Source organism: Artemia sp. Qi Xiang Cuo, chromosome 10 (genome assembly GCF_049724085.1).
Source record: "Artemia sp. Qi Xiang Cuo chromosome 10, ASM4972408v1, whole genome shotgun sequence".
Taxonomy (NCBI): domain Eukaryota; kingdom Metazoa; phylum Arthropoda; class Branchiopoda; order Anostraca; family Artemiidae; genus Artemia; species Artemia sp. Qi Xiang Cuo.
The window spans coordinates 26,051,041-26,065,024 of NC_142803.1; the positions used below are offsets into that span (position 1 = coordinate 26,051,041).

General features: G+C 36.7%; 1 protein-coding gene across 1 annotated transcript in view; it reads left to right on the forward strand.

Moving 5' to 3' along the window:
* The first annotated feature begins 3,737 nt into the window (after window positions 1-3,737).
* The window catches only part of LOC148947616 (complement component 1 Q subcomponent-binding protein, mitochondrial-like), a 91,076-nt gene continuing 80,829 nt past the window's right edge, over window positions 3,738-13,984 (forward strand). The window contains exon 1 of the mRNA XM_089095957.1: window positions 3,738-4,003. Coding sequence (XP_088952083.1) covers window positions 3,796-4,003 — 208 coding nt within the window. The 5' untranslated portion in view covers window positions 3,738-3,795. The remainder of the gene's footprint in view (window positions 4,004-13,984) is intronic.

A 13,984-nucleotide genomic window follows, 5' to 3' on the forward strand; every position in this document is an offset into this window, starting at 1 on the left:
TGACAAAGCTAATTGGTTTAGGATTTGATGGATGTTCAACGATGGCCGGGAAAGATACTGGAGTTCAACGAAGAATCCAGGGAAAATATCCAAAAGCTGTGTATTTTCACTCTGCCTTTCATGGATTAAATTTAATAGTCAATGACCTCAATATTGTAACAGCAATTAGAAACACAATAGTCACAATAAAAAAAGTTATTCGATTCTTCAGGGAAGCGCTTTTAGAAGGAAAAAGATCCAAAAAATTTCTATTCTGTGTGAAACAAGGTGGTCTGAGAAGTACAGATGCATACGCAACTTTTCAAACAATTTTAGTGCCATCAAGGAAGCTTTGAGTCAACTTTCCACTGACAATGAGGCGAACCAAGAAACGCGTTCACAAGCTTTTCAGTTGGATACTGCAGCATCATCAGTAGTTTTTATCGTATGTCTAAAAATCATTTCCAGATACTCTTCATACCTTGAGCCAGTTGTAAACAAAATGCAGTCCGTCGATTTTGACCTGCATGCTGTACATATGCACGTAAAAGAGAAATTGTTATGGGTTTTTCAAAAGCACAGAGTAGAAGCAGTCATGGAATTTGAAGGAATTTTCACGGAATTACAAGAAACCTGTGATTTACTGGAAATTGAAATCAAAACATCTAGGACAACCGCAAGACAAACTCATCGCTCAAACATTTCTATGACTAATCCAATAGATTACTATAGGTTAGCTGTTTTTATTCCTTATTTGGACTCGTTAATTGTGTCACTTGAATCGAGATTCAATGACCACAACAAAACCCCATTCAAATTATTTCTTAGTCATCACAACATTTTAAAAATTACAGAGAAGAATACATTTGTTAATGCTATGAAAGATCTATTTAAGTTCTATGACAATGAAAATTTAGAAGTGGAAGCAAAAACCTGGTATGATGTGTAGTAAAACAAAGACTGTGGTGAGGAAGTGAAGCTCATAGATCTCTTCTCTGAAACTACATTTTTCCCTTCAATTATGAGAGCCCTTGTTAATTATCTAACCATCCCACCAACAACATGTACTGTGGAGAGACCCTTTAGCACCCTGAGGCGAGTTAAAACATGGCTGAGGAGCACTAGGAGTGAAGAACGCCTATCAAGTTTGAGCTTATTAATCATTCACAAGTGTAGAGTAAAAGAGCTCAATTTGGAAGATGTGGCTATAGGCAAATTTTACAAACAGAACCGAAATCTGCAATTTGCTTTTTCTAAAAAGTCATAATTTTGTGATTTAAAAATCTTATGTAAGTTTCTTTTCATGAGTTAAATCAATTTTTTTGAGATTTAGATAAATCAAAAATCTTAAATCCGTGTTTTATTTTTTGAATTTCTAATGATTAAAAATTTGCGATTATGTTCCGAACTCCAGTTTCACTCATTTCACTTTCATGTGGTTCATTTCATTTCACTCATGTGGTTCACAACAGAGAATTTCGCTAAGACGGCAAATGTGATCTTTAGCAGAACTCACCGATGTTGACAAAATTTTCTGCCACCATTATGTTTTTTGTCTGTTTTTGTTGGTTTTGAAAGCAAGGCCAATATCAAAATTACATTTTACATTTTAAAAGGGAAAATCGTGTGTTTGTACCATAAGGTGCCCTCGAATGAAAATGGAAGAATATACGGATATTCAAGGATATAAAGTATTTTTCAATATTTTGCCCCCCCCCCCTAAAATTCAGCCTATGGGCGCCCATGCCACCAAGAAACTTACCAGCTGGAACTATATCCCACGATGTCCTCATCTGCGACCCCCTTCCAACTTGGAAACGGAGACCAGGCGGCCAAAGAATCTCTGGCAGACATTCAAGAATGACCAGGATCCTTGGGGTGACTTCCGACGACACGGACGTCGTTGGGATAAAAACTGGCTGAAGATTGCAGAAGAGGCTGCTGCTGACAGAGCGTGTTGGACTACGTCAGTCATTCCATCGTCCATTGGTACCGGGCAGGATGGATCATCGTCTGGTTCCCGCCGAAATTAAAGTAAGTAGGAAACGGGGATTAATTTGGTTTATATTTGTTGTATAAGCCTCTGAAAGTCTCCATCAAGATATAAATCTCTCAGAAGATGGTTCTCCCACTTGGCTGGTTAGTTTTCAGAGATTATCCAGCTATTTGGTCTGTGCAATGATTTTTATAAGAAGCAAACTACCTAGAGTGTTGATACTTATAAGACCAAGGGACACTGTAAATAAAGGTTTAAAGCAAGAACAGCGTGCTTTCAGGAGGTGGAGAGAAGGCGTCGATGAAATTGTTGTGCTTAGCTTATATATTTAAGGGTGTCCGAATCATCAGGCTCCTTTCGTCCTCAGTTTTATAGATTAAGAACCATAATTTTATTCCGTTAATTTAAATGCTTCATTGAAGGTAATATCCTTACATAGTATATTGAACAGTTTATTAAAGTGATTGATGCGATATACGACAATAATACTTTCGAGGTTAAGGTAAGAGGTGGGGCTGGTTCGGTGTGAATCAGGAATTGAGCAGGTTTGTGTCCTATCCTCATTTGCATGTATCATTTTCATAATCTTTGTCCTAAGGAACACGTAAAGGCGAACACGGAATCAAATAGGAAAATAAAAATCTTCAAGACTTGGATTATGTTTATTATGACTATACCAGTTTAGATTATACAAAAGACTCGAATGTCTTGTATAAAAATTTTAGTAAAATTAGTGAATTTCTAGGGATTTTGAGGGTTAAGAATGTAAAATAGATCTAAAATTTAATGTTACAAATACTAAGTCGCTTAAACTGGAAGGAAGTGCATTTGAAAGCTTTACATAATGGAAAATTTGAATGTCACAGTTATATTGTGAGGCCGAATCTAGAAGCTCAAAGTTCGACATTGACTTTGAATAAACAATGGGTTTTGGGAATTTATAACTAGGCAACACATTATTTGAAACATATTAAAAGGGCTATTTTATCACAATAATTTTGGCTGGCATCTACAAAAACAGAGATACGCTCCTTATACACAACTTTGCCTAATTCCACAAGCTTTTCACGCACTTACTGGAGGAAAGTAAGTTTTTATCCGTTTTGAGAAATGACTGCCTATTAGAGGGGCTATGTAATGCTATAGAGGGCTCTGGGGAAAAAAAAGGAGAAATTAACCTGTAAGAAGCTGGGAACTTCATTGGAATATATGCAGATTTCGATTGAGATGCTTTATTGAGACAATTTAATTTAAGAATAGTTTTCCTAATAATTTAAACGATCCACCCTATTATTTTTTTGTTGCTACGTTGTTTTCTTTTTCAGGCACTAGATGGTAGTTGATTTTCTTGGAATGACCCTTGTTTTTTTAGTTTTTTGCAAAGTATAATCACCTACGGAACAAGTACTGACAAAACATATCCTCTCCACATAAAAAAAGTGACCCTTTGTATACCTATGCGAACCTGGCAACTAAACAGCTTAGTTACACAATTCAATACAACTTTCCGGGTAACTCGTCGCCTGAATCACGCTCTAGCATAATTTATTGGCTCGGAGCAAAGTACTTTGGCTCGGAGCGATTAAGTAGTACAATATTTTGCGTCTAGAGGCGCTGAGGTACGCGGGGTCACTTTTGGAAAGTTTTGTCAGTACTTGTTCCGTGGGGTGATTTATACTTTGGTTTTTGTAAGGCGAAGCGGCAAACATAGCTTTCTTAGTGCCATCTATTAAGCCCAAAAGATTTCAAGGCATGAATAAAAAACAAAGGCACGCGACACCGGAAAATCACACACAGCAAGAAAACAGAAAAAGGGAGATATGGCATCTGTAGGAAGAATTATCTCTACTCTATCCAAACTTCCAACAGCCAAATGTGAATTGAATCTCTCTAGCGTGGCCAAAAGAAACTTTACCCATTTAGTACAGCGGCAAGCACCTACAGTTGCTGTCACTGCAAAAAAATTGACAAATGTTAGTACAGCATGTAGCTGTGGATGTGGTAAATTTCAAGGAATGCACACAAGAGGTAAGTTGAAATAATCTACTCCAAACAGTATTTAATTTGTTGAGGTTAGAAATTGTCAATCTTTGGATGTTTTGGTAAATTTGTTAGTTAAAACTAGAAACATATGTAAGATTCTAGGCTTCTCATTGCTTATTTTTATCTGACAATCTATTTTTAATATACTAATTGCAATATAGCTTACACTTTCAAATGTCTACTGCCCCTCCTAATGTGTTCAGATAGCCTACAGCCCTAATCTGAACTAGCCTAGCCTACAAAACTTACTTATTTTGTTGGTTTCTATTATTTTTGTGTAGACTAAGAGTTGGTAAATTTTCAGCAGTTCATATTATTGACTTGCAAATAAAGTGAACATGCTACTTGATGCCTTTTTTGGTAAATTTTTGCAGTACATATTATTGACTTAGCCTATGAATAAAGTAAACATACCACTTACCTGCCTTATTTTATGCTCTTTTCAAATATAATAGTCATTTTTGGGTCAATATCTATGAAATCATATTATTGAGTTAGGCTAGGACAAAAGTGAATACACCATTCTATGCATTTTTCTATGCTGATTACGAATATAATAAGCTTTTCTATTAGAAATGAATTTCAGCCCCCCCCCCTATAAAGGCCAATTCAGGGGTAGGCTAGGTTAGGTATAGCCGATATAGGGGGGAGGGGCTGAAATCAATGTCTAATAGAAATGCTTATTATATTTGTAATCAGCATAAAAAATGGCATCAAATGGTGTATTCACTTTAGTCCTAACTCAATAATATGATTTCGTATATATTGAACACCTTTTTTTATGCTGATTATGAATATAATAAGCATTTCTATTGGAAATGAATTTCAGCCCCCCCCTATATAGGCTATACCTAACCTAACTCTGAATTGGCCTATATAGGGGGGGGGGGCTGAAACTCATTTCCGATAGAAATGCTTATTATATTTGTAATCAGCATAAAAAAAGGCATTGAATGGTGTATTCACTTTTGTCCTAACTCAATAATATAATTTTGTAGATATTGACACATTTTTGTTGGAAGTGAACTTTACCCCACCCATATATAAGTCTATGCCAATTCAGGGTATATATTTGCACATTAGGGGGTGTGGGTAAATTTTATTTCTGATGTAAATGAGAGCTAAGTCTAAATTTTACCCCCATGCCTCCTAATGTGCAAATATATAGCCTGAATTGGTATGTATAGGGGTGGGGGTAAAATTCATTTGTGACAAAAATGATTATTATATTTGGAACGAGCATAAAAAAGGCATTGAGTGGTATGTTTACTTTATTTGCAAGTCAATAATATGAACTGAAAAAAATTTACCCCTTTTTAATGCTCTTTATGCATATAGACCTAATAATCATGTTTGTCAGAAATGAATTTTACCCCTACCCCTATATATAGGCTACCAATTCAGGGTATATATTTGCACTTTAGAAGGGATAGGGGTAAAGTTTAAACTTACCTCTGATTTGCATCAGAAATAAACTTTAGCCCCCCCCCTAATGTGCAAATATATACCATGAATTGAAATATATATAGCCTATAGGGGTAGGGGTAAAATTCATTTCTGACAAAAATGATTGTTGTATTTGTATTTGGAAAGAGTTTAAAAAGAGGCATCAAGTAGCCTAGTATGTTTACTTTATTTGTAAGTCAATAATATGAATGCCAAAAATTTACCTAAGAATTTAGTGGTTGGCTTCTTCTTAAGGAAAATGCTAATTAAATAAAAGTAGTAGCTTGCCTTTAGACTTCTTGTACCTTGAAATTTTCCTCAATCACAGCTTAGAGCAAGATAAGGTTTTCAAGCCTTGTTATCCTCTGACAACATCTTTAGGAAGGATTTTCTGGTCTGGCTGTTTATTAGGCTACTTCTGGGTTGTGGATTCAGCAAGCCTACTCCCAGTTTAACAAGGACTCTTGATGTAGCCACCTTTTGTCAGTTTTGGACTTAAACATGTGAGTTGATTTGGCTAATACTGTGTGTTCCAAAAGAGGTTAGCAAGGTAAAATTCTAGACAAGCTACTTTATGCATATCTTGGAAAGTAATTAGATTAGGAAAATGAGAGATTCAGAGATAGATCTACAAATAAAAACCTTGCAAAATTATAGATCTTTTACTTAAATAAAGTACAAGACTCAGCTTCACAACCTTGCTCAATTCCAATTTTTGAGGTTTCAAAGATCTGCAAGTGCATTTCATAAATATAGAAAAACCATTGATATGGTTTGAAACTCTATTCAAATAACATATGCATTTTCAAAGCATAAACCAGAGAAAAAAATATACTGAAAATTAAGGTATGATTTGCCCTATTAAGGTGTTTTTGACCCTAGATTCATTACTGAAAGTTTCATTATCCTAACCCATTTCCTTTTCAAGATAGCAAAACAGAAGACACTCAGTAACTGAACCTTCAGTTAATGAGCATACCATAAGCAACCCTGGAGATATAGCTGAAGCTCTGAATCAGCAGTTCAAGTCAGTTTTTACACCTCCAGAAGATGCCCCTTTGCCACAGATGCTGGAATATGATATCTAGAAACCAATGCAAATTATTACTGTTGGCACTTTGGATGTGGAATCACAGCTGAAAAGATTGAACCCAAATAAGTCAGTTGGTCCTCATGGGGTTCACCCTTGGACTTTGAAAGAGGCTCATGTAGAGCTTGCCCTCCCCCTAGCAAAACTGTTCCAGAAGTCTTGTTACCAAACAAGTCCCTGAAGATTGGCAAAATGCAAATATTACACCTGTTTGCAATTTGAGTGCAGGCATACTACCAAAATTGCTTTGGATTTGTTTTTGACACTGCAGCTAAAGACTCCTCATGCTTGCTAATAACTTCTCTTGTAAGGTAGCAGACTTTGTTTTGTATTTGTTTGAGTTTGTCATGATTTAACTGCACTGGGATGTCCTTGTACCTTCTCCAGAACTTCTTTTTCTTTTGGACTGCTAGCTTGATTTCTTGTGTGACAAAAGGGAGCATTCTTGGTCTTTGTTTCAAAGTGTTTGTTGGGTATTTTGCAGTTGTCTCACTGAGGACCCTTTTCATCTCAAGCCAAGCTCCCACTACATTATTCTTTTTAACAAAAGACCAATCTTGGTTAGCTAAATCTTGCCTGACCTTGTTATAGTTTGTATACACATACTTTCTAAAATTGTTTGTCTGCGGATACATCTTTAGTCGACAAGTTATGGCTATATATATATATTTATTTATGCCCGCTTACAATGGAAAAATGAAAAAAAAAAGCAGAGTACAAAATGAAACAAAGAAAGAAGAAAAACATCTTCAACACTAAAAATTAAATACAGGTATTTCATTCACAGAAACAGTTGAGTCAGCGGTGAGTCGTAGAGTTTACTGAGGGATTGTCTTGAGGCTCTCCGTTCTAGATCAATCACCTTGGTTGATGGATCAAGGATTATCAAGGATCCATATATGGATGAGATCTCTGGGTTAGAAAATCTTAGTGGAAGTCCCAGCAAAAATTTTGCAAATCTGTAGTATGTGGTTTGTATTTTTCAACGCTCGGTGAGGGACAACATTTCCCACAAGGGTGATATATACCAGATGGCAGGGGAGACGACAGCGTTGAATAGTTTTGACTTAGTAAATCGATTAAATGACCACTTGCATTTGACAGCTTTTCCATATGCTGAGTGGATAGATTTACAGACTGATTCAGCCAACAAGCCTCTAGTTGACCTAGGCGTCTGACCATACTTGATACCAAGGTAATTTAGGGACTGGGACTGCTGGATTCTGATACCGTCAAGGACAAGATTGGAATTGGTCAAGTTGGTGCTGCTAAAAACGATAAATTCGGTTTTCTCTATGGTGACTTGTAGTCCTATTCTTCTGTATAGGGTCACTAAGAGACGAAGATTCTCCTATGTGGTTGCTTACACCAAAAGGTGGCTCTGGGTCTATACTTTGGATTGCCTCCTCATCTTTAACAAATAGGAGAGATAGGTTCTGGCCCTCTCTGTACCTAGTCAGGAAATCAATTGTCTGATACAATGAATGTTCTTGTAGGCACTTGAGGATTGGGCCAATCTGGTGATTGTTATCTCCTGCAGCAGCATAACCACTAACCCATTGAATATGAGGTGGGTTGAAGTCTCCAACCATTACTATATTATGGCACAGACAACTCATCACTGAACTTATAGAATTCGCAATTATGAGGTGAGAATCTTTCTGAGAGTGAGAGTTTGGGCTTCCATAAATACAACCTATATTTAAGGGGTGACCCTTTAGATAAATTTTTGTCCAGACCTGCTCTACCCACAGCTCATACTGAGAACCAAGATTCAGGTCTCCCACCTTCAGTGATGATTTGATGTACAGGACAATTCCTTTTCCTTCTGGTTTTGACAGGTTTGAAATTATTCTGAATCCAGTGATCTAGATTTGCACATCAGTCAGTGGCACTGAAGTATAACTTTGGTTTAACTTCAGTGAAGGCAAACAAACTTGCTTCAGGTCTTGCTGACACTACAGCTTTTATTTCATCCATTTTTGTGGTGATGCAATCCATGTTACTGTAAAGCACAAATAGTCAGTCTTCATTTTCAATATGTGCATCACCAATATTACTAAGTCCCAACTTGCAAGATTCAAAAGTCAAACTATCCAAAGGTTCTCTGCTATGAATACTTTATCCTCACTTAAGTTGTGTTTTGAATTATTTGAGCTGGAAAAAATGTTGGTTGAATTTAATAAATTGATGTGATAAACAATTGACAAAGACAGATGAACAGTTAGTTGGGCTGACAGCCCCCTGTTAGTGGCCAGTTTTTTTTTTGATCTGAGCTGAACAGGATGATTGGTACTTATTCATAATTTGGGTAAAGCAAGCTTCAGGCTGAACAAGTATTTCTTTTGAGAGATAGGTTGAGGCTATCTCACTGGCAATATCTGACTTCTGCTGGGGTAGCAGGGTGACTTTTTCCAGGGCTAGCATGTTGAGCATAAAGAGGCACATATCAGATAGGAGGTTTTCATTATTAGGGGATTGGGTTGATGCTTCTTGCCTCTATTCTTTCCTTGACAGGGGTATTAATGGGGGATAATTGTTCTTGTTGATGCAAAGGGTTTGAATTTTTCCTATTTTTTGTTTTCCTCAAGGCTTGGTGAATGGGGAGTGCTGGCTGCTTGGGGGGTACTCAATTGATTGACACCAATGGAAATAAGTACCAGAGGTTCTGATCTATTATGCATGTTTGAGGCTTGACTTTGTAGTTGCTCTAGCCTCTATAGTGGGAAAAGTGTAAGGTATTGACCTTTCTTCAGCAATTTTTAAAGTGACAGCTTTTTGTTTGTACAATGAACATTTATACTTATTAACTGATCTATGAGGGCCTTTGCATTTAATCCATTTGGGTTCTTCTTTGGGGCAGGTAGCATCCTCATTATGTTAGCTATCACACTTTGCACAGGTTATACTATTTGAAGAGCAAAATTTAGCTATATACCCTAGCTTTGAACATTTATGGCATTGGACAGACTTCAACTGATAGGCTTTAAAGGCTTTTCTTTGGCCAAATAACAGCAAAGGTTGATTTAGATTTACCTCGTTGTTCAAACCAAATAAGATAGATTTGCTGATTATTTGGCCTGTAGTATCAGGTTTCCTAATCTAGAGACACTTGACACTGATATAGGCTCCCCTTGGCTATTTGTTAGGCCAGTGGCCAGGTCCTGTAGTGCTATATATGTTGAGACATTGTAAATAACAATTTTGGTCTCCCTTTTGGGTGGAGACCAATAACCACACTTGATAGACATACTTAAAGATTAGTAGTTATCAGAAGTTTTTTTGATTCAGCTTTATCCTTCAGAGAGATTAAAATTGTGCCATTTTTATTAATATTTAATGAGAATTCTGATTTAATTATTTTGAAAATTGCCAGTCTGATTTGGGCAATAGTTGGGGGGAGATATTGTGGTCGTTCCTGGGCTGGGAATTTAGGGGTTTTGCTGGGGAAATGTTTTTACGTTTCTTGGCTTTCCAAGGGAGAACTTCTTGAAAGCCATCCGTTGGGGTTTTTGTGTTAGAAATAGCATCATACAATGGGGGAATACCCTCGATTGTAGTATTAGCTCCAACAGTTATCATGATACAGGGGGGGTCATGATACAGAGCAAGAAGAAGATTGGATCAGACTTACTATTTTATTTTCTGTTCCTATTACCAGGTTTCCCATCTCTGGCAGTTTCTTAGGGGGGCTCAAAAACATTTATTCTGTGGTTTTTGGCTTTTTTGGCAGGATTTTCAAATTTGTCCAAACGAAAATTATTTTGGCAACTGCAGTGGCAACAGTGACAGAGAAAATTCAAAATATGGGAACGTTGATATCTTGGGGGAATTAAAGCTTTCAACAATGCCAGAAAGAATAGCAAAGATATTGCTGATTCCTACCATTTCTTTGTGATCAATTTCCAACCTGTAAACTTTCCTCACTCTTGACAAACCAGTTTGGTTTGAATTTATTTTGAAAAGGATATGTATTACAGAATTTTCTTTTGGAGTAGCAGTATTATAGAGGTTACCAGGCCTCCTGCCTTTTTTTTAATTTTTTGTTTAATTAAGTCTTAAAATAACTATTATGTTGCAAAGCAAAAAATTTTAAAATCTAGAATTAAAAGTTGTTTCTTTCCCTTGAACTCTTAATTCTTCAAACCCTTAGTTATATGATTTGTTATAGGGCTTTTGAGAAGAAGGAACCTAGTTATGAATAAGCTTAGTATAACCTTGCAATTCTATTGGCTCATCTATTAGCAAAATATATCAGCTGTTTCCAATATTTTGGAAAGAAACAACATTATTTCACATCAAGTTTTTTCTCAGTCAATTGTCCTGGCTAGCCAACCCATTAAAAAAATTCAAGTTTTGCAAGGCTCCACCCGACAAGTTGCTTTCTAGGTAGCAAATTGGTTTCTGTAAACTTTTTTACAGATGGAGCAGTCAATTTTGTTGTCTTTGCCCAATGGAAGTCTTTTATGACATAGTAAAGGACCAAAAAAATATTAAGTTTTTGTTTACTTTGTGCAGATTAAGCAGTAAATTTCATAGTCCTTTGCCTGACAGAAGTCTTTAATGACATTAGATTGGACCAACTATATATTAAGGTTTGTAGGGCTCGGATCAACAAGTTGTTTTCTAGATGGGCAATTGGTTTCTGCTGACTTTGCGTAGATGAAGCAGTAAATTTTGTTGTTCTTTCCCTGGCATAATTCTTTTATGGCATTACAATGGACCAACAAAATGACAAGTTTTGTAGGGCTCTGCTCTAATAGTCGTTTTTTAGGGGGCAAATAGGTTTCTATCAACTTTGTGCACATGAAGTAGTAAGTTTTGTCAGGCTTTGCCCAACAAAACTTCACTTTGCACCAAAAGATAGCAACTGTCCTTTCTGAGGTCCTTTAGGGGGAGGGGGGAACCAATAAGAACCAACAATAATACCCAAAGGAACACCACTAAAACTGTTGTAGAGGTTCTAACAAAACAACTTGGGTTGTTAGAACATTCTAACACATGGGCTCTGTTACCTGAATTTGTACTCCAGAGCAAATTAAGATCCATCTTGATCTGTGAATGGCTCCATACTTGATAATATTGGTGATCAAACATCAACTGTATTCTACTGGTACTTCCGGGGTAACCATTCCATTTGTCATCTTGTAACTTCTTGAAAGCTTCATCATTGGGTGGTGAGACTGTTATATCTGAGAGACTATTCCAGTGGTTTACTACAAAGCAGGAGAAAAACCATTGGTGGTGTTGAGTTTTGACAGATCACTTGAACAGCTTTTTTGAATGCCCCTATCTGTCAGTGCCAATATCTTGGGAAGTTGACAAATGAATTGGGGGGTTGGTCTTTAGAAGTAAAGAGCTTATGTCATAAGTATTTCAGCTCTTCTTTGTCAGTAAAGCAGTGTAGATAATTTTAGCTCCATCAAATATTCCTCATAAGGCTTGTCTCTCATCTTTGTTACTGCTGTACTAGCTCTCCTTTGCAATACTTCCAGAAGCTGTACATCACCCCTGTATCCTGGTGATGCTATGCATGTTCCAAAATCAAGCACTGGTCTCACAAGGGCCTTGTACAACCTCACAAAAACATAGGGAGACCTACTGGAAATAGTTTTTTTCAAGAGTGCAAGGGCAGAGTTTGCATGAGACACAGTCTTCTTGTTGTTTGAATAAAATTTACAATGGTTGTCAACAACAATTCCAAGATCCTTTTCTTCATCTTCTCTTTGCAGCTCTTGAATATTGTTTCCAGCTGGATTGACCATAGTATACTTAAAACCTGGGTTGGATTTGCCAAAATGTATAACACTACACTTGTCAATATTAAAACTCATGTGCGGTGTTGTTGTCCAATTTTGAATATTGCTCAGATCTGCTTGTAGTGGCTCATGGTTGACTGCACCAAACAAATTTGATTTGTCAGTATAGAGAGTGAGATAGAATAGAATTTAAAAATTTCTCTCACAGCATGGTTGCCAAAATTTGTTGATGATTTATAGTCACCAATGGAGTCATTGCTGGTGACTCCACATCTTTCAGATGATTGATTCTCCTTCATTAGTATCAAGCCTCACTCTTTGTTTTCTATCAGTAAGAAAAGCTGAGATCCAACCCACTACGTCTGCATTAATTCCACATGAGATGAGTTTTATTGTCAAATGCTTTTGTAAGGCCAAGCAGCATGACATCAACAGATAGGCCCTGATGAAACAGGTCTGTTATTTTATCATATGTCTCCAGCAAGTTTGTTTCTACTGACTTTCCTGGTTCAAAACAATGTTGGCTGGGTGATACTACCCCATTAAGTTTAAGCTGTTCCATGACAAGTCATTTACCACTCTTTGCAGGATTTTAGCAACAGCAGAAGTTATACTTATGGGATAGTAGTTCTATGCTCTGTATTTGTTTTCTTTTCTGAACAAAGGGTTATAAATGCTGTTTTCTAATCCATTGGTACCTCCTTGGTACATGCAATTTAAGTCATTTGAGGAAGTTCAAACTATGAATATCAATAGGCTCCATTGGATGGTGGATTTGTGTGGGTTTTAACAGGGGTTAGGTCTGTATCAAATGTACTACTAAAAACAGACAGAAACTGGCTGTTCAACTCATCTGCAATTTCTTTGACATCTGTTAGTTCAGCTCCTAAAGCAGTTAGTTTAGATATTGATTGCTGACCAGGACTTTTACAGGACATGTATTGCCAAATCTTTTTTAGTTTATGCTTGCTTTCTTTAGCTAGTGTGGCTTTATGGTTCTGGTGAAGTTTCCTGGCTAGATTTCTCAACTTATCTCTTGCTCTTTTGAACTTCTTGTACTGGTCTGAACTATCAGTTGTTTTGTATTTTTCCAAGATCTCTGATTTTATTCAGCTGCTTCTTCATTTTCTTGGTCATGTACAGAATAGTCATTGACTTTCTCCTGTAAGATACAGTTGTGTTACTGTCTTGGATTTTGAGTAAACTTAACTTGAAGTTTTCCCAATGCTCTTCTCCTGATCTCCGTAAAATTTCACTCCAGTTCACTGTTTTGAGTATGAAGGCTTTTTTTTAAAGAAATCTATTAGTCAAAGTCTTTAGACAGAGCTGTATTTCTGTAGCTATGTGGTCACTCTTACCAAGGGGGGGGGGGGGGTAAGTACTCAATATTTTCCAAAAGGTTTTGGCTATTAAGAAAAACAAGGTCTAATAGAATAGGGTTCTGAAAAATTCAATATCTAGTTGGTTTATAAACTAGATATAGGGAGACGTCATGTATACATTCAAGGAATGGTTGTTGTGTTGCACCATATCCATGGTAACCAAATCCTACTTTCCATGATAATTGCAGGAAATTAAAGTCCACTGCTATGAGCAGATTACCTTTGTTTGATGCTCTGATTTTTTGAAAATGATCTGCCACAGCTTGTTCTATAATAATTTTAGATAGAG